The sequence below is a fragment of the Solanum verrucosum genome, unplaced genomic scaffold (genome assembly GCF_900185275.1).
Source record: "Solanum verrucosum unplaced genomic scaffold, falcon-dt-bn FXZP01000205.1, whole genome shotgun sequence".
Lineage (NCBI taxonomy): Eukaryota > Viridiplantae > Streptophyta > Magnoliopsida > Solanales > Solanaceae > Solanum > Solanum verrucosum.
The window spans coordinates 1,875,710-1,897,606 of record NW_026019950.1 but is presented as its reverse complement, the minus strand read 5'-3'; the positions used below and the strand labels follow the sequence as shown (position 1 = coordinate 1,897,606).

The 21,897-nt window shown below is 32.9% G+C and overlaps 3 protein-coding genes and 1 pseudogene across 3 annotated transcripts; 2 read left to right on the top strand and 2 right to left on the bottom strand.

The window, feature by feature from the left end:
- Positions 1-116: 116 nt before the first annotated feature.
- LOC125813694 (protein TRANSPARENT TESTA GLABRA 1-like) lies at positions 117-1,370 on the bottom strand. Its single transcript, XM_049493147.1, has one exon. The coding sequence runs from the start codon at positions 1,179-1,181 to the stop codon at positions 153-155; it is 1,029 nt and encodes a 342-aa protein (XP_049349104.1). The 5' UTR covers positions 1,182-1,370; the 3' UTR covers positions 117-152.
- A 1,336-nt stretch (positions 1,371-2,706) lies between these two features.
- Positions 2,707-5,363, top strand: LOC125814005 (RNA polymerase sigma factor sigA-like; annotated as a pseudogene).
- A 622-nt stretch (positions 5,364-5,985) lies between these two features.
- Positions 5,986-11,476, top strand: LOC125813686 (RNA polymerase sigma factor sigA-like). The gene is made up of 10 exons (XM_049493139.1): positions 5,986-6,040; positions 6,972-7,783; positions 8,262-8,460; positions 8,582-8,674; positions 8,909-9,037; positions 9,159-9,212; positions 9,288-9,365; positions 9,836-9,898; positions 10,629-10,741; positions 11,222-11,476. The coding sequence occupies exons 2-10, from the start codon at positions 7,092-7,094 to the stop codon at positions 11,328-11,330; spliced, it is 1,530 nt and encodes a 509-aa protein (XP_049349096.1). The 5' UTR covers positions 5,986-6,040; positions 6,972-7,091; the 3' UTR covers positions 11,331-11,476.
- Positions 11,477-13,165: 1,689 nt separating this feature from the next.
- LOC125813688 (probable folate-biopterin transporter 7) lies at positions 13,166-15,523 on the bottom strand. Its single transcript, XM_049493141.1, has 2 exons — positions 14,961-15,523; positions 13,166-14,281 (listed from the first exon to the last, which is right to left on the bottom strand). Exons 1-2 carry the CDS (start codon positions 15,259-15,261, stop codon positions 13,224-13,226), a joined length of 1,359 nt encoding a protein of 452 aa, XP_049349098.1. The 5' UTR covers positions 15,262-15,523; the 3' UTR covers positions 13,166-13,223.
- Positions 15,524-21,897: the final 6,374 nt, after the last annotated feature.

Genomic DNA, 21,897 nt, shown 5'->3' with positions numbered 1-21,897 from the left:
CACAGATAATGGTATTTTTTTTTTTCCAAGTAATTTACTATTGAAGAACAATTAAGTGATATAAGGCAACATATTTTTCACCTCTTACAAAAGAAAGACAGAAATGAACTCCTCAATTAATCCACAAGTAAAAATTCAATTACTCAATCGATTTATACTTTAAGCAGCTGCAACTTGTTAGAAAACGCAATGGCAATCCAATCACGTTGTGCAGCAGACCACTGAATTTGATTAATCTCAGCTCCAGCAGAGTAAACTGACATAGGATCAATCCCATTAGGCCCTGCAACAGTTGGCAACTCCCAAATGAGCGCCTGCCCGTCATCCCCAGCAGAACAAATATGTCTACAGCTCTGTGGAGCCCAAGCAATAGCATTCACACTCGCCTGATGCCTTTCCAGTTCTGCCACAGGCATTGCTGGAGACCTAATATCTAAAATCACTATCTTGTTGCTATCCATCAATATAGTAGCCATGTATCTCAAATCTTGCTTGTTCCAAGCCAGCCTCAACAATGGAGTATCCGGTTTCGGACTCTCATAAATAATCGTTGAATGTTCCTTATCTCTCAAATCAAAAATCCTAACTGATCCATCAGCAGAAACGGACGCAAAAACTCCAGCTTCACCCCAAGCTATATCGTAAACCTCTTTGTCATGGGCTATCAGTTGGGTTTCCACAACTCCTTTTTCAACATCCCAGATGGTACAAGTAGTGTCTATACTAGAAGTACCAATTCTTCTCGGCTCCACTTCATTCCAATCAAAAGACGTCAAAGGAGCACAGTATTCACTAGTTTTATTGTTACTGAGAGTGAAAAGTGGTTCAATAGAAGTATCAGTAACATCCCAGAGACGGAGGTAGTCACCGGAAGAGGCAAGAATATCATTAGTCTTAAGAGAAGCAGAAGGATTAGGATGGAACATGAGCTTTGTAGGCGGATAAGGGTGTTCGAAAGAGAGATTTGGAACAGGCTTAAGGGTTAGGGTATCTTCATCGAAAGAGAGAATATCAACACGATTGTTGAACTCTTCGATAAAGCTTCCGACGGCAAGTCGACGGCGGCGGTTTGTGAGGGAAGAAGTGAATGATGAAAAAGCCATAGCGTAGATCGGGTAAAAGGAGTCATATGTAACGGAATTTTCAGATCGGAGATGCGATTCTTGACTTGAATTCTCCATTTTTAGTAGAGATTAATTGAAGGAAAATTGAAGTTATGTATGTTTGTGCTTTATGGGTTTGGTGACAAAATTGGAATTGGAAAATACAGCGTTGACTGGCCGTTGGCTGGAAGAGAAGACCAAGTAAACGGTTGGCAGGATTGACCGGTAGATAATGGTATGTGAGATGAGATTTGGGAGAGAAGACAGAGTCTATAAAGTAACAAAATAGAAAAAGAAAGAGAAAAAGTATGCCACAAGAAGTGGACCCGTGCAGTGTTCCGTATCTACATTGGAGCCGGACAATGTTCGATATTCATATTAAGTTCGATTAAATTCAAATTTGGGCTGTACTTTGACTAAATTCGGATTCGTGCCGTAAAGATAAAGTGCTGACTAACAATTTAATCATCAACAATAAAAAAAAAAAAACTTGGAACAATATCATTTCTGTTGCAACAAACTCTTTAACTTGTTCTTCCACCGCCATTGCAACGCAACACTGTATCACCATTATTGTCAGTTTGCTGAAATTCAGGTACGTAAGTTGCACTCATCACTTTAACATCTTTCATCTTAATGCTCTTTTTTTTTTTTTGTCTTTTTCTGTTCAGATTTAATTTTCATAGTAGTGTTTTTTTCAATCGAACTGTAGAAGAATCTGTTCCCCTTGTAATGTTTGCTGTGTATACAAATCTGTTAATTCCCTCGTAATTATTGCCTTCTGTACAGATGCAAGCTGTATACATAATTATTATTACGTGCACAAGATTTTGATTAGTTGTAGTATTTGGTTTTCTAATTTTAAACTATACTAGCCCTCAAGGTGTGGTCTAGTGGGTTAAGAATCACGAGGTCTTAGGTTCAAATTTCAGTTAGTCAAGGTATATGCAAGTTGGCTCTGATATAGTTTAATTTCACAAGTGGGGCTTGGGGAATGGGGAGGGTAGGATGGGCATAGATCTTACTAGTACCTTAGTAGGGTAGTGGGGTAGAAAGGTTATTTTTTATAGACCCTCAGCTCGAAAAATATGTATCCAAAGCAGGATTGAAAAGAAAATAACGGAAAATAGTAAGATAAACAAAGCAAGTGAAGCAACAGATAGCAGTGAAGCAAATGAAGCTGTCCGACACCAAGCTTGTAAAAAATCTGTATAGATGAGATTGCAACTTAGAAACTTGGGTTATTTTATTTAGTACAACTCTCCTGGGGCTTCTAATTCCCTTTTCTAACTCACTGAAACTAACATAAATTCATTGCTTTCAAAAGAAAACAAGACCCAAGATTACTACTGGATAACTTTTTGAATGTTCAGAGAAGGTGGATTTGTTGTTTGTCCAAATTTCTGCTTGTTTTTTCCTTGTTTGTTGAGCTAACTCTCTCTACTGTTATTTTATACTGATGTTTTCTTTGTGCGACTACATGCAGAAAGTGATTTAAGTAGATAAATCGACATAGCAACTTGGTCATTAGCAATATTGCTGTAATTCAATCTTCCTTGTTAGACGACTTGTGATGGTCTTGGATTGTTAGAAATCCCTCATGATGGCTACAGCAGGAGTTATTGGACTGAGTGCAGGAAAAGGACTCTTTATGTTCTTCCTTCTATTATTCTGATCTTGATGAAAAGCTATCTTGTAGCAGTGATAGTAGTTTGCCCTGCCATCAGGTTCCTTCTGTTAAAAATGTGATCACCACGAAGAAGTCATCCAATTGCCGTCCCAATTGTGTATCCAGTCGAAAACTACATTCATCCCAGGCTGTTAAAGAGCACATGGACATTGCATCCGACCCTTCTGATGTGCAGTCCTGGTTTTAAAGATTCGACAGTTGCAAAATGAAAGCGATGATGAGGATGATGATTCGGTGGAGGTTCCCCTCTTGATGCAGAAGTCCATGCTTGAAAAGCAGTGGAATCTTTCTTCTGAAGAGACATTGACTGCTTCTCCACAACATGAAAAGAACTGTAAGAAGATGCATATTAATTGCTCAGGACATCTGCTAGGCGGAGAAGAATGCATTCTCGACAAAGAGTTCTTGGTCGGAAAAGTTCAGCTACACCTATCAGTGCAACCACGCCGCTGAGATCAATACTTGGTCCAGAGCTACTTCAAAATCGGAGTTAAGGGTGTAGTAAGTGAAGAGCTGCTCACACACAGTGAAGTGCTTCAACTGTCAAAAGGATTCAAGTTGGTCTTCATGTGGAAGAGCAAAAATCAAGGTAACTAACTTCACAAGCCTAATCCACCTTCACCTCTCCACTTCTCTCAAGTGTAAACCAGATATTTAGTAGCTGATCATATCACCACTTCAACACTAACAGAATTTAGTAACACACAAGAACATAAATGAACTAAAAGAAAACTGTCTGCATCCATCTACTATATAGCTTTTTGTCCAAGCATGTGAGGAGGAAGGTAAGACATAGGGAGTTGGAAGGATACCGAGCTATGGTTGTAAAATTTGTTTCCTTGTGATGCTATTTCTTGAAGCTGTTAAAGATGTCTCACTCTGTTTCTATGAAACCATGGAAAACTTTAGGCTGAAGGAAAGACTGGAATGTGAAACTTCTGATTATCAACTTGCTCTTTCTACATTGATCGAGTGTTCCTTGGCAAGAGAAAGGTTTTCAATGAGCAGTGTTCGTCTTGTCATGTCAATCGCTCAAAGATATGATAACATGGGTGATGAAATGACTGATCTCGTTCGGGTGACTCAAATGTTGTGCATTCAAAAATTAGATATGCAAATTTCTTTCACTTGTACATTGATGAATATAGTTCAACATAAATTTTTGCACCTCTGAAAGAAAATTCTTTCATTTTCATACAGGGAGGCCTTATTGGACTACTTCATGGGATAGAGAAATTCGATCCCTCTGAAAGGATACAAAATCCCAACTTATGTTTATTGGTGGATTCTCCAGGTACGTTCAATTGTTTATCAAGAATCTCAACCGACAAAGTGAGACAAAATATTTCAACCAACAAATTATTTCTCATGCTTCGTTATTTCTAGTTTCTCCAAAACAATTAAGTTTATCTTCTTTTGTTTTGGTAAGAATTATCGTACCACCTTTTATGTTTTTATATACAATTTTTCCTTGAGAGTCTTATTTTATGCGGCAAAACACATCTGGTCTATATCTCATCATGCCTTAATTTAACTTTTGTTTGTTTTCCCTAAGACGGTGGAGGCTCTGATTGCTAGGCACTCACATCTAGTATCTATTATAGCTTAAAATAATTTTATTGATGAAATTTATGCTTCAAGATCGACTTCATGCTTCAAATCTTATTCTACCTATAACGCGGATAATCCACTTTCTGCTGCAAGGAATGGTGCATCATGGGGTAAAGATTCAGTAGTCTCTTCTCTCTCTGGCTTTGGTTTTTTTTCTCCTTTTGTATTTAGTTGCATCCTATAGAATTGAAACGTTTTCTCTTTTGCTCATGATTTCATTTTTTCAAATCCAACTCTTAATTGAGTGTCACATTTACCATTGATATACACCTAAGTATTATTCACAGAAATATAATTCAATCTTCAGTTCTGAAGCTAAATATGATGGTTGTAGTAGATATATTAGTGTTTGTTATTCCTTTTCAATGATCTATTCCTTTTGATTCACATAAAATGAAATCAACTCTCAAGGTAGAGGAAAGGTTTACATACGTATCACCCTCCCAAGGCTCTCACTTGTGATATTATATTAGGTGTGAGATTACACTGAATATATCGTCGTGTTGTAAAATCAAAATAAAATACTACTAGAAGAAGTTTCTATTTTTGTTTTCTATTTCAATAATCTATCCTGCGCATCTCAATAGATGTTTGTTGCAGGTTTTGGTGTGAGTAATTGTGAATTATCTTGATATAAATGGAATGCATATTTCAAGACATAAAAAAGACACCATCATACCAAGGTAAACTGACTATGTTAATATTAATTTATTGATAGCATCGGAGTATAATTAAGGATAGCCGAGGTGTATTGAAAACAACCTCCACTTTTTTCAGATTTAATACATGTCCAAACACAATTTTAATTGTTTTTCTTTTAAAAAATTAATCTTCTAATACTATTTTTTTTCTTTTCAAATATTAACATTTTTAGCCCATAATAAAAATCTTTTATAATTGGACAGGTTTGGAATATACCTCGACTTATAACTGGAATAAATACGAAGCTCCCATCTTGATGATAACAATAAAGAAAACGTGGCTTATGACTGATGGGACCTCAATTTATGAAATACTCATCCTCAATCTAGTTTTTTTTTTTGGTTGATAACTAGAAGGCCACAGGACGAACACTTATTATCATATCATGTTCGGTATGATCTAGTGATTAGTAAAATAAATTAAGAATCATGAAAATTTTAAAAAATGTAATCTAGTATTCAATGAAATGAATTGAGAATCATGAAAATTCTGATTTAATTTCAATATAAATAAAAATATTAATAAAATAAAATTATTTGATACTTGTTGCGGATAGAAGGTGGTGCGGCGGAGATAAATGGGCATGTATGTCTAGAATTGTTGATGGGAATAAGACAAGAAAGTTTTGAAAAAGAGAAAGGAAGAGGGTAGAGGTACGCCACAAGAAGTGGGACCCGTATATCTATTCTAACCAATGACAATTGATCTCTAATATCCAAAAACTTAAATATACATTGATCTCCTCTCGCGTTATTTTCATTTTCCTCCCATCAATTTAATTATCAACAACAACAGCACAAAAAAAAAAATCGAAAAAAATACAAAGAAGAAATAGTAGTAAACGATATCATTTCTGTTGCAACAAACTCTTAACTTCCACCGCCATTGCAACGCCACACTGTATCACCATTTCTGTCAGTTTGCTCAAATTCAGGTACGTAAGCTGCACTCATCACTTTTAACATCTTCATCTTAATTACTCCTTTTCTTTCTATTTCGATTGAGTTTTCATAGTCGTGTTTTTCGAATCGAACTGTAGAATCTGTTCCCCTCGTAATGTTCGCCGTGTATACAAATCTGTTAATTCCCTCGTAATTATCGCCTCGTGAGTCGTGTGTAAACGCAAGCTGTATACATAATTATTACGTGCCGAAGAAAATCTGGTCGTATTTGATTTTCTAGTTTTAAGCTGAATATAGATTGGAACTTAAAAAAGGTCGATCACACTTATGTGAAAATTGTATATAATAGCACCCAAGATGTGGCCAATTGCGTTGAAAATCATGAGGTCTAAGGTTTAAATTTCACTGGAAGTCCGGATATGTGTGTTGGTGGAATGTAGAAGATACTCATAAAATTAGTGTGAGGCTTGCAAAGGGTAGGATGTACGTAAAACTTATCCTTACTTTTGTGGGGTGGATAGGTTGTTTCTGATAGACAGACGGCTCAAAAGAAAGGTAACCAAAGTAGGATTGAAAAAAAATAATGATAACAAAAATAGCAAGATAACAAAATCAAATGAAGCAAATGAAACAATGAGTGGTAGTGAAGCAAACGAAGCTGGCCCGAAAACATTGATGAGATTGCAACTTAGCAACTCCGGTTAATTCATTTAATTTCACACCAGTGAACTATTCGAGTTGAAATTTCTTTTAATTCTTCTTCTTATTAAAGTATGTCACTGAAACTAACATAAATTCATTGCTTTCAAAAGAAAACAAGACCAAAAAACTACTACTTTTTTTTAATGTTTAGAAAAAGCGGATTTATTGTTGTCCAAATTTCTGATTGCTTTCCTTGTTTGTTGAGCTAACTCTGTCTACTGTTACTTTTTACTGACTTTTTCTTTGTGGGACTACCTGTAGAAAGTGATTGAGGGGATTAATCAGCATAGCAACTTGGTCATAAGCTGATATTGTTGTAATTCAATCTTCCTTGTTAGACGACGCGTGATGGTCTTGGATTTTTAGAAAGAGATAGCCCTCATGATGGCCACAACAGCAGTTATTGGACTGAGTGCAGGAAAAAGACTCTTGAGTTCTTCCTTCTATTATTCTGATCTTAATGAAAAGCTATCTTGTAGCAGTGATCATAGTTTGCCCTGCCATCAGGTTCCTTCTGTTAAAAATGTGATCACCGCTAAGAAGTCATCCGATTATAGCCCCAGTTGTGTATCCAGTCGAAAACTACAATCTGTCAAGGCTCTTAAAGAGCATGTAGACATTGCATCCGACCCTTCTGATGTGCAGTCCTGGTTTGAAAGGTTCGAACAATTGCAAATTGAAAGTGATGACGAGGATGATGATTCGGTGGAGGCTTTCCTCTTGCTGCAGAAGTCCATGCTTGAAAAGCAGTGGAATCTTTCTGCTGAAGAGACATTGACTGCTTCTCCACAACATGAAAAGAATTGTAAGAAGTTGCATATTACTTGCTCAGGGACGTCTGCTAGGCGGAGGAGAATGGATTCTCGACAAAGAGTTCTTGGTCCAAAAAGTTCAGCTACACCTATCAGTGCAACCAAGCCGCTGAGATCAATAATTGGTCCAGAGCTACTTCAAAATCGTTTAAAAGGTTATGTTAAGGGTGTAGTAAGTGAAGAGCTGCTCACACACACTGAAGTGCTTCAACTATCCAAAAAGATTCAAGTTGGTCTTCATGTGGAAGAGCAAAAATCAAGGTAACTTCACAAGCCTAATCCACCTTCACTTCTCCTCTTCTCTCAAGCGTAAACCTGAGATTTAGTAGCTGATGATATCACCACTTCAACACTAACAGAATTCAGTAACATATAAGCACATAAATGAACTAAAAGAAAATTGTCTGCATCCATCCACTATATAGCTTTTTGTCCAAGCAAAACATACACAACAAACTAATCTTTATAATAACCAAGTACCCAAACATTCAATTTCAGATTGTCTTGACTGTTTATGTGCTTCTATAAACTCATTTATTTCGAAAACAGGATTATTTTCACAAAATTTGATGTTAGATTGTTTACACTGATCAATAAAGCATATGAGGAGGAAGGTAAGACATAGGAGTTGGAAGGATACCGAGCTATAATTGTAAAGTTTGTTTGCTTTGTGATGCTATTTCTTGGAAGCTGTTAAAGATGACTTACTCTGTTTGTATCAAACCATGGAAAACTATAGGCTGAAGGAAAGACTGGGATGCGAACCTTCTGATGATCAACTTGCTCTTTCCTTGAAAATGTCCCGTATTGATTTACAATCTACATTGATCGAGTGTTCCTTGGCAAGAGAAAGGCTTTCAATGAGCAATGTTCGTCTTGTCATGTCAATCGCTCAAAGATATGATAACATGGGTGCTGAAATGGCTGATCTCATTCAGGTGACTCAAATGTTGTGCATTCAAAAGTTAGATGTACATGTTTCTTGCACTTGTACATTGATGAATATAGTTCAAAATAAAAATTTGCACCTCTGAAGGAAAATTCTTTCATTTCATACAGGGAGGCCTTATTGGACTACTTCGTGGGATAGAGAAATTCGATCCCTCTAAAGGATACAAAATCTCAACTTATGTTTATTGGTGGATTCGCCAGGTACGTTCAATTATTTATCCAGAATCTCAACCGACAAAGTGAGACAATATATTTCAACCAACAAATTATTTCTCATGCTTCCTTATTTTTAGTTTCTGCAAAACAATTAAGTTTATCTTTCTTTTGTTTTGGTAAGAATTATCAAGCCACCTTCCAGTCGTAGAGGTCTTTTATCTTGTCACAAATTGGTAATAGTGTAAGGACCTTTCCTAACTTTTTTCACCCCATGTTCAGGGTGTCTCCAGAACCCTGGTTGAAAATTCAAGAACCTTAAGATTGCCAACACATCTGCATGAAAGACTTGGTCTAATCCGTAATGCAAAGATGAGGCTTGAAGAGAAGGGAATAACTCCATCTGTAAATGTAAGTTCTGTCAAACTTTACATTGGAAGATATTTAAACACTTCTCATGTCACTTATGAAGTTGATTTTGAGATATTACGTTGTTTTCTTCTTACTGGCTTGTGTTCCAATTGATCACCAGAATATAGCTGCATCCCTAAATATGTCCCAGAAGAAAGTCAGGAATGCAACTGAGGTATAATAATTTTGTGGCTTAAACTTGTCCTGATCATTGTTTCAGAAAATGTTTCTTAAAAATTTCTTTTTTTAGGCAAGCAGCAAGGTGTATTCACTTGACAGGGAAGTGTTTCCCTCTTTAAATGGTCTGCCCGGAGCAACTCTCCATAGTGTAAGTCCGAAGTCTGAACTCCAAATGTTCACATAATGTACTTAACATTGAGGTTGACAACTTTTCTGAATTTTACCAAATAATTCAAGCACTACTTTGCATCTCAAAAAGTGCACATTGATGATCTGTTTGATATGTGAGTTGATATTTACAGTATTGGTTAGTAGAAATTTAGATTCAATTCTCAAAAATTTGTGACAGAACGGAATCAAAAGTTACTCATTTCTGGGGGGAGATGTACAATCTTAATAAAAAGGAATTAACTGGTACAAGTCTCTCCATTATGTTTACGCACATAAAGATGAACTGCAACTGTATGATACTATCCTACTACTAGGGATTTGAATCCAAGAGTCCCAGGTCCTTGACGCCTCATGTAATCCTTTTATCAGTCAACACATCATTACTCGCCATTGTTTCATGATCTCTTTTCTTTCTTTATTTATCTTTTCGTTTCCTCTTTTCTGCAGTTCATTGCTGATAACCACCTGGAGAACAACCCATGGCACGGTGTTGATATATGGGCACTCAAGGTAATTTAGTGAAGCATAGCTTTCACAAGTGAAATAGTTAACATATAAATGGTACTTAATAATATCTAACCTGGGGGCATAAAAACAAAAAGTTCTCCATGAGAAAACTACTAGAATATGTTTATTTTCTGGTTTATCCGCCTGCACCAAACCAATGGAAAAAATATATATAGTGGTTGCACCCTAATAGATATGCATCTCCAGAGATGTTCGTATTTCCAAATGGAATTCAATTCTAATATGCTTTGCCAAGCATTGTTTCCCTTAAATATATCCTTCTTAACTGCAATGCAGTTCTGATATTTGTACATAAACTCATAATGATGTGTAAGTTCCAAACCATATACTTGTGGGAAATAGGCTCTTGCCACACATTCTTCAAACCTTTATTTGATTGCAATTAATTGTGACTTTCCCATGCCGATCCTAGATATTGGGTTCCACATGTATTGTCTCTTCTAGATTCTGAGATGTCGTATGTGTCATGCTTTTGGTTTTGCTCAACTTCTTTCGCCATTTCCTTCGGGAGGAAGGACTATTCTGTCAGTTAGAAGGACAGTATGTAATGAGAAACTCACTAGTAACTAAAATGTTTTAACTTTCATCAGATTTGCTTCAGAGGAAAAAGTATCATTATATGCTTCTGCCAACTGTTTTAACAGTGTATGATGATTCACGAGATTATAATGCTGGCGAAGAAATGTCTTTTCTGATGTTTTGAGTTTTACAGGATGAAGTAAACAACCTCATTTCATCATCTCTTAGGGAACGGGAGAGAGAGATTATCCGACTGTACTATGGTCTGGACAGTGAATGTCTCACGTGGGAGGATATTAGTAAAAGGTAAGACTCAAATATCTGTGGTGGTTAACTTGCAATCAGATATTACTTGTCTCATCCAATATACACGATTGATCTTGATAGAAGCATTTATGTAGTCACATTATATCTCACATGTTTACCTAGGGTTCATTCTGGATATTTTAAAAGTCTAGAACTGTCTATCTCTTAGAAACCAAAATGAAATAGTATTACACGTGAAGCACATCAGGTATTCAGGTAGCCACAATCGCCATGTAATAATGAGAAACAATTAAGTGATCATCGGAATGTAAAGAAACTGCACAGATTGATCAAGCTTCAGAATGGGCACATATTAAAACATGGAAGTTTACACAAGCATCTACTCACACTTCACACTTGTACTGAAATTCGTCATGCTAAAGTTCCTTAACTATAATGGAAATTTACGTTTTGTTTTTTGACACAGAGTGCATACACGTCAAAATGTTGTTCTAAATGCTACTTCTCTATGTTTAACAGGATAGGCTTGTCCAGAGAGAGGGTCAGGCAGGTGGGATTAGTTGCACTTGAGAAACTAAAACATGCTGCAAGGAAAAGGCGACTAGACGCAATGTTGATCAAACAGTAATTTGGAGCATTTGCAGCGACTATAATACAATTTTACTGTACATATAATGTGAGAATCTTGCATCTCCGACTTATTTTTATGAGGAGAACGTACAGATAAAGACCCCGACACATTATTGACCACCCCGAAATCAAAGCCCCCAAATATGTATGTGAAGAGACAGAAAGATGTAGGGGACATTTTTGTGTACCTTATATTTTAGGAAGCGTGACATGCAAAGAGCAAAGAGCAAAGAGCAAAGAGCAAAGAGCAAAGAGCAAAGAGAAGATTGTTTTGCTGAAGTAGTAGATAATTACAAACAAATGCTGTAATCTATAGGTATATTCCACATTTGTATGTGTTTCCACTTGATGTGATGTTGATTGTTTATTTCTGTTAAGAGAACATGTATACTTCCTTTTCATACTTACTACAGAACTACCATCTAAATCTCAAGCACTCTGAATATCAAAGCACCTTTGGTATCTGGATCAGTTTTTGCACATTTAAATTGCTAGTCACCCGCCATTTTTAACAATTATTTACATTTTTCTTTGGAGATAATATCTCACATGGTCACTCAATTTTGCATACTTTACTTCGAAAGTCACTCAACTTTGACTTGTTCCCTTAGAAAGTCACTCAACTTTATTTTATAACTCAAAAGTCACTCAACTATTGATATCTTACTTAAAAAGTCATTCAACTAATTTAAATAATTTCTTCATTAAATTTTGTTTGAAATGCAGTTTCATTTTAAATTAATTTTTAAAAAATAAAAAGATGCTCATTTTAATTATTTTATTAAATTTTTGTTGAAATGTAATTTTTTAAAACTATTTTAAAAAAATAAAATAAAAGATCGCTACTGCATCTTTTTGATTACTCCTTGTAGTTTAATAAAAGATTTCTATTTTAGACGTACAATTGCAATTGACAAATTAAAATTAAAACATATAGTAGCATTGCTACTAATTAATAAAAGATTGCTATTTTAAACATACAGTAGCAGTTGAGAGAAAAAAAATTTTGCTTTTCTAGCAATTGTCTTACTAAAACATACTGTTAAAAAATGCTACAGTACGTTTTAAAAAAAAATGTAATTAAATGATTGAAGAAGGTCAATAGATAATTAAAATAAATATTCTTATTAGTTTTTTTAAAATAATTTAAAATAAAATTTAGATTTCAACCAAATTTAACAAATAAATGATTTAAATTTGTAGGGTGACTTTCTAAGTGAAACATCAATAGTTGAGTGACTTTTTAAGTGAAATATCAATAGTTAAGTGATTTTTGAGTTATAAAATAAAGTTCTAAGCAAAGTTGAGAGACCATTTGAGATATTATCTCTTTTCTTTGGCTCAAACTTCAAAGACACGGTGGAGAAGCTATTGACAGCATCAAAACTCATTAGAAATAATCATTATGCTAGCAAGTCATGCAAATGATAAATTAAAAGTAATAACCAAATCAGAGTTGAGACTTGAGAGAAAGAAAAGCTTAAACTATCGGCAGCAAGTACTATGAAAAATAACGTCAACCTACAGTCTGATAACACGAAACTGCAAACTGATGAGGAGTTGTCTAAATCAATCCCAATTTTTAAGAGTACTATTTTGAACTGAAGACAACATTAACAATACATAATCCAATTAAATTATTAAATAGCGCATCATAATACAAGACACGCAATGCTAAATTTTGAATAGTAGTAGCCAAAAACCTAAACTATAAGGTATTCACGTTTGTAATTCTATATGTATTATAAAGTGAATTTCCTTCTTAAGTTCCGAATGAGATCCTTCTGAAACGGTACCTATAGCAGTAATAAGTTGGAGAAGGCCGAGGGGAAGGTAAGTTTGAACTACTTACTGCTGAGTTGAATTGACTATCACTCACTGCTACAGCTGATCAACCTTCTTTTGGTTTGGTTTTTGCCTTGACACCATCAGGTATGCATGATGAACAATAAATTGGTAAGAGTGTACATGCTGCCTGTATTAACAGGGCATGTCCTAAGCCAGAGAAGTCATTCGCTGTCACCTGGACAAACGATGACAGAACGACACCAAGATAACCACTTATAATAACAGCCATAGCTAAGGCAGACATGAGAAATGCCATGACAGATCCTTCACATCCCGGTGGGCAGAGCTGTGCCATTAAAACATTGAAGGGTAAGATCTTAAAGAAGTAGAGAACCTCCAGTAATCCGGAGAAGAGTACCACATACAATGAGTCAGGAATACCAAACATCCTGTATACCCCTTTCACGAATAAGAAATCCGAAAACATGAAAACAGCCATAGTAGCCTGAATTGCTGAGATTAGCTTCCTAGGAGACATTGATTTGAGATTCTTATTGTAGATTATACCCCACAACAGCATTGCCGCCTGCCCAAATACTTTAGATATACCCAACACTGACGATTCAATACCTAAATGTTCTGTCTGGTAATAGAACATTGTCCCTGTTAGTGCTGGAATCATTGCATAAGAAGCTGCAAACCAAAGAATCGAATAATAGATCTCCGGTTTCCGCAATGCAACTAAAAGCTCTGAAAGTTGCGTTTTGATTCCTCGATCTGATGGACTCTTGGGAAGGTCCAAGGAGCTCTCATGAATAAAAATTGTAACCAGAAATTGAATACTTAAAAGAATGCCAAACATAAGGAACATCACTTGAGAGGAAAAACGATCAATGGCAATACCGCCTGCAAGGTTACCAAGAACTCCACCGACAGAAGCGGCAATCCAAACAAATGACTGGACCTGGCCTGATGAAGAATTTGGACTATTTTTGGATGATGAACTAGGTGGTTTTCCTAACTCTGCAACCATGGCATCATTGGCAACCTCAACTACAGAAGCACCCAAGTTTCCAAGCAAGAGATACAGAGTGATCGTAAAAAATGAAATATTTGAAGGGGAGAGGAATATAGCAATCCATGACACTGCCTGCAAAAATGCTGCACCAAAGTATAATCAAGTGAGCCCAAATGCATATTAATTGGTATGCCTACAGTGAACCACAATAAAATGCAAAATGACTTATTTCAGGAAACCTTATCTTCCAGTCAACCTCCATTACACAATGGAGAAAACAAATTAAGAAACTCTCCTATTCTTTTCCTTCTCCTCTTACTATAAGAATACTGCATACAATTCTTGATAACTTACTCATTGATCAAACATATTATTAGTTCCCTAATGTTGAAGTTAGAACAATGAATTTTCAATTTCATATTCAGTAAAAAGGACAATCTGGTGCACGAAACATCCCACGTTTACCTAGAGTTCAGGCATCTTACACTAACATGAGGGTCAGTGGCTGATTCCACATGTGAACTAAAACATCTAATTTCTGGAGAATCATACAAGAATCTATAGAAAGTAAATACAACCTCCAGAACAGATAACTTGGCAGAAATTCATATTTCTTAAGGACACCAAAAAAACAAAGAATCCAAATAGAACATGAAAGTATGGCTATTAATCACTAAAAAGATCCTTTTTTTAGTTTTCTAATTATGCATTCAGTGCATGTCCTTAACCCCATCCTGTTTACAAAAACAATCGGTACATGGAACAAGCAAGTCATTTTCACTAGCAATAAAACAAGCAATATAAGAGAGAAAGTGTATGCACCTCCAAAGGCAATGTAAGGAACACGATGCTGTCCAAAAATGTAAAAAGAATCAGACAGAATTCCATAGAAGGGCTTAGCCACCATTGGCAAATTGGCAGAACACTGTAGGATTTGTAAGGTAGATGGGTCAACCTTAAGGCCATCTTTTAGAAAGAAATTAACTGCCATCCAAGGGAAACACCTGAATCCCTGCACCAAGAACCCTAACCCTAACAGCAATTTCCTCACTCCTTCACTCCCATTACCACCACCCCCTTTTCTTCCAACTCTTTCTCTGACAGCCTCAGATGATGATACCATAACTTATTCCTTCTAAAAAAAAATTACTGTGAATCTTTGATTGTTGGTACAGTAAGGTATGAAGAACCCAAAAATCTGCTACCTTTAACAAGATTCAATTTTTGACAGCAATTTTTGCAGAAATTAAAGATGGTGAAATGGGTATGATTTCAAGATTCTATGTGAGATCCAAGAGGGTAGATGGTGGCGGAGAAAGCAAAAAATGAGAATTTTTTTGGGGAATGTGAATTTGGGTGGCAAGTTACTATATATAGAAAGTTCGCGCATATCGAAGACTCGTACTTTAGTGTCTCTCCTATTTTATCACTTTCTTTTCCTATTTTAGTATTCCTTCCGTCCTATTTTATATTTCATTCCTAATTGCTTGTCTATTTTTTTAAAAAAAATTGTTCTATTTACTTGTCCATTTTAACAAATCAGGACAAATTCTTTTTACCTATTATACCTTCAATTAATTAGTTTGAAGAAGTCGAACTTCTTAAAAAATTTAAGTTTTTAATTCCACTTCATACTCCCTCCGTCCCATTTTATATGTCATCCCTTTCTATAAATAGCTGGACCACAATACTTGTTATTTTATAAAATTTATGCATAAATTATCATATTTTGCCTATTATAACCCTTGATAGAATAGTTAATTAATCTTGTCATTTATTAATAAAGTTGATTTAATAAAACATTAAATAAGGATAGAAGGGTAAAGTTACATCATTTATTAATGCAAGTACAAAGTAAAAATGTGACATATAAAGTGAGACGGAGGAAGTAATTAATAGGGGTAAAATAATAAACTTACTATGTCAATAATTGTTTTCTTAATAAGTGTATTAATTCAAAAGTGGACAAATAATTAGGGATAGAGGGAGTATGAGTTAGTTTGACTCGACACAGAATTTAAGAGAGAAAGACTTTTGAAATTAGTGGTAAAAAAAAGTGATAATATTAAATTATTACTTAATGTAGAAATATGTTATTCTTTTTTAGACAGATAAAAAAAGAAAGTAAGTCATATAAAATGGGACATAGAGAGTACCATCCTTCGCTTTTATATTTTTTTTGTCCACATTTAACGTGAATTATTAGCTCATCTCTGAACTATTAACAAATTAAAAACACTTCTTTACTTTACTAACTGGACTTAAATCCACCCCAATTTTGTAACATGAGTGAAATACATCCTTAAATTTTTGCCAAATTTAAATGTGTTTTTAGCACTTCTCTCAATTTTTTTATTAAGAATTACATGCTCCTTCTATAGTTTGAGACTCACTTACTATGTATGTGGCTGATCTGATATTTAAGTTTAGTTAGTCAAGTAGATACTTATTTTTAAAATCGTCAATAATATGTGAACGAATCAAATAATTTGCGTCAACTTTAGGAGTCTTTTCAATATTTCTCTCTAAAGACAAAAATAATCCTTAATATTTGAAGATAGATTCAAAATAATCTCAGAAATTATAAATACTAATAGATTACACCTCAAAAATTTATAATAAATTAAAGGTAAGAATATTATACCTCCCACTAATCCCCTTTTTCATAATTTATTTTAATTTTAATATATAATAAATATTAACTTTAATAAATTTAAAGAATCAAAATTATTCGATGCATATTTAAAGTGAGTAAATATGAGTGACGATATGATACTAAAAAAGTGAGTAAAATGTATAACAAGATCTCAATTATTAATTAGTGGGCACAAAAGTTGGTAAAAAGTGACGATGGTTGTGCTTTAAGCATGTTACGCCTCGGACCACACTTACATAAGCATTTCCTTCATAGGGTGGTAATATTAATTGGATCGTAGTTGTCGAAGCGAAGTCATAATTTGAAATTTATGAATTTAAAATTTTAGATATTTTTTTCAGTTGATAAACTCTATATTTAATAATTTATTCATATATAAAATTAGTTTTTCAGAGGAAAATATAATATTTACATAATAGCTATTGAATTTAATCAAATTCACAAACTCTACACTAGCTCTGTTTTTTATTATATGATTCTTTGGTTTATAATTATTTAACGATTTATAACATTTAGGCAAAAATAAGTAATTTTTTATTATAAAAATAATTTAATGTAATAAAATAAAAATTAAGTGTTTGTTTATAAAATTGTCTTAATATAGTGTAAAATATGATAATATTGGTAATAATGTTGTTTGATAAGTAGTTTTAAATGCATTTGTGAGACTCTTATAACCACTTTAGATTTGTCTAAAGTAAAATGTTAGAGGGTGTTTCGATTGGCTTAAAAGTTGGTCAAACCTACTTTTAAGTAAGTTTTTGACAAATATAAAAAATAACTTAAAATAAGTAAAAAAATGATTTAAAATAAGTTGAGAAGTGTTTGACAAAGAATGACTTAAAATAAGTTTAAAATGACTTAAAATAAGTCAAAAATCAAAAGTAGGTCTCCCCTACTTTTTATTTTTTGACTTAAAAGTCATTTCAGTTTAACTTTTTATTTTTGACTAAAAAACTATTTTTTTTAAACCAATCCAAACCGGTCATTCATAAGATCGGTAACCAATTTTAAAAAGGAGATATATAAAATGATCAAAATAGTCATTCATGTATGAGATCCTTAATATATTTCATATGATTCATATGGTCCTTAATGTATATAAAAAGAGGATCATTTTAGTCCTTTAACCTAAAACTAACCAAAAGAAAAAGAAAAAAAAAAAACTGTTAGATTTAAGAGATTTGTATTCTTTCACCATCACCACCATAGACCCTTCTCCTCAACTTCTTTCTTTTGCCCTAAAATGCCCTTACTTTTGACGGCCACATTTTAAAATATTATTAAATGTATCATTTATTACGTGGCACGATTTTATTGGTGTGTTTACAGTTCACCTAAACTAATCAAATTTCGACCCAAATTTGGATCCACCAAATAAACCCATACCTGCCCCACCTAAAAAGAACCCCATTAAACTAAGAAAAAAAAAACTTAATTCTCACAGAGGGTGTTCTTCAAGCTTTTTAGAGTAAAATCCTCCCATAGTGAATTTACTTTTCCTTGATACATACCCAAATTAGTAAGTAAACCTAAATTTAAGTACAATAAATGATTCTTCAAACGATTTTGACAATGGTAACCTACAAACTTAAATTCTCAAATTTTGAAATTGAGATGTGAAATTCTTCGACTTCAAAAATGGAGTTCCGTTGATTTCGTTCGACATTTTCCTCCATCTTATTCACCAAATCAACAACCAAATCATAAACCATATTACTTCACAATTAATTATATTTAAAGATTCAAGAACCTTCAACTTTAAATAAATTTTCAACCTGATTCGGAATCCTTCGAACTCCAAAAAAATATCAATAGATAAATTTGATTTTGGTAAGTATACTATTTTAAGCTTGAATCTAATTGGTATTGTATTTGAAACTTAAACTCGTCGTAAGTCAGCTGAATATTGAGAAGAAAAAAACCCGGTTTAAATATATTGAACACTATTGAAGCTCAGATAGAGCTCTAATGGCGATTACAAATTTTTGATGTATAATTTGTTACTTATTTTGAAGTCGGTGATTCAGATTATTGTCTTGCCATCATTGTGAAGTTGTATTTTAATTTTGGAGGGCTTTGAAGATGAATTAGAATAGCTTGGAACGAATTTGTAGTTGGATTCACGAAGAAGGTGATAATAATTTGAAGACCAAATCAAATTTAGCATAATGAACAAGATGAAATCAAGGTTTTTGGGCACTTAGTTTAATGGGTATTTAGGGCGGGTGGGTATGGATTCTTTAGGTGGATCTTGGATTGAGATTTAATTAGTTAGGTTAATTTTAAAACACACTAATAAAATCGTGCCACGTAATATATGATACATTTATTAATATTTAAAAATTTGGCCGTCAAAAATAAGGACATTTCAGGGCCAATACATTGACGTCAAGGGTATTTTAGAGCCGAAAGGTCAACGAAGGGTATTTTTGTACCAAATCCAATAATTCAAGGGTATTTTAGGCCCTTTTTCGAAAAAAAAAAAGATGAAGGAGAAGAACTGCGCAAGAAAGATGGGTCCCAATTGTGGGACCCATTGTTAAGTTTAGCATTTTTTATGTTTTCAGTTAATTTTTAGAGCTAAAGACCAAAATTATCTCTTTTATAATACATTAAGGACCATATGAATCATGTGGAATATATTAAGATCAACATAAAGCAACCCTCATACATGAATGACTATTTTGATCATTTTCTCTTATATATGTTTTACTTATTTTTCCTACTTTTTTTTATTATTATTTTTAAAGAATGGTTGTGTTTTCTTTTTCAAAATAGTGTTAACTATCATCTTCTTTTCATCATCTCGTAACTCAATTCACCACTCAAAATTTATTTGTCACATTCATGACAGATAGAAGTAAAAAAGAAATTGACATAATTTTAATAAAGAAAAATGATAATCAATGACATCACCAAGTTCTAACAACATTAGTTCAACTAAAGGTTCAAGTCATTTTCACTTCGAAATGTATTTGAATATCTAAAATAGTTAATATTTTACGTAGTGGTGAAAAATTGAGAACAGTTAAATAATATGAGGGTTTTAAAAAATTATGTAAAGCTATTTTAACTTTAAATATATCTAAATTATTCAACATGTATGACATATATATATATATATATATTAATCTTAATTTGAATTGTGACTATTACAATGAAAATTTTAAAATATTATGTTAATTATTATTGTTCCCTAAAATATTATGTAAGAATTTATGAATGAGAGAGATGTGTGCATAGTGGCTTTAAGAGTTACCCTTATAAATATTTTTTAACAAACAAAATTAATTATATAAATATAAGCCTCTACATAAAAAAAAATTCTTTAAGTCAATAACTAGTCATATTTTTTTATCTAGTCACACTTGAAAAAGATTCTCATAATTTCTTCAACAATAATTTTTCTAAATAAGGAACATGATACATAATTTAGAGGACAGCGATACAAGTAATCTTCTTCTTAGAGCTATATTTACTACCGTCTTGCTAGTCATTCAATAAAAATAGTAGTATAAAATTTAAATTTACTAATCTCAAAGTTCTTTTTTGTTTAGAATTATCAATGAGAAAAAAAAAAAAAATTTAGAAAGAATTCAAAATGTTCTTTTTTGAAAACCTCTTCTTTATAATGCAATTTTTTTGTTGTTTTATTTTGGGTTTTATATAGTTAACTAGATACAAAAGCCCGGACAAGTCCGAGCCCAATATATATAATTTTATTTGTTTTAATTTATAATTTTGTTATCAATTATTTTTATAATATTTAAAACGTGTTTTTTAAATAATTTATGTGACACATATGATATTTTAAGAGTCCTAATTTACAAGCAGTCACAATAAACCTAAAATGACTAAATTATCCTCCAACTTAATGGATATTTACGGAAAACACACACATCGACCGAGTTTTATGTACTTATTCCCTCTTATTCATGTGCAGTTAGAGGCGGAGATAGGTGGAGATTCATGAATTCGAACGAACCCACTAGCTTTTTTGTAGACCATATATTTGTATTAGAAAATTAAATAAATATATGTATATTAACACGTGAACCCTCAAACAAAATTGATTTAGAAGCCCAAACCTTAATCTTGGCTCCGCCTCTGTGTGTAGTGGACTTGTAACTAAAGATTCTATGGATGAAACTTCTATAATTAAATTTTAATTTATATTGCTTGAGGTTTTTAATATATTTAATGATGATGTTTTCTAATGTGTTCTATAATTAAGATTTTTAATATGTATTTTCTATACTAATTAAACAAAAGTACAACTTTAATTTAAATATTTTATAATAAATATATAAAATGATTTCTTGTTATAAAATAAGTCTAATAGTAAATGTGATTGATACTTGTTTTTTTTTGTAATTTAACATTCGAAAAACACTTTCTAAAATGAAGACAAATACAATATGCTAATCAAATATTGAGAAAAACATTTTAGAAATGAATTATCCAAACACAAATTATTTTTTCTCAATTTTTTTTAAAAAAAAATCTGTATGTAAAAAGTGCTCATCAAAATAAGCCTTTTTTATCGCTTAGCCAAACAATGCCCTAACAAAATTTACAATTTAACTAAATTGTTCTTATTTATTATTCAATCACTCAATTTAGTATCCTTTTTTCTTTCACCTTGTTAACCTTTACACTCTGTTTGGATCATTGTTACCCATTGTATTGTATTGTTACTATACCTACAATGTTTGTTTTGATTGTTATTTAAAATGTATTGTATTGTATTATTAAATTTTGTTGTTACGTAACAGTGAAAATCTCCATTTTACGGAACAATCGATTTGGTGTGTTCCCATTGTTACTTAATTTCTTTTTCCAATTATATCTTTACATAATATTTCATAATACTATTTTACCCTTTACCTTATATTATTTTAATTCTAGTCAAACCTACCACCCTATAATAATTAAGGATATTTTAGTAAATTTATAAATTACAATGCAGTACGATACAGTCAAACCAAACAATAAAAATGTTATTAAACAGTAACAAACAATACAGTCTAGGCAAACATTGTATCTACCATACAGTACAGTACAATAGAGTACAATACAATACAATATATTATGAAACAA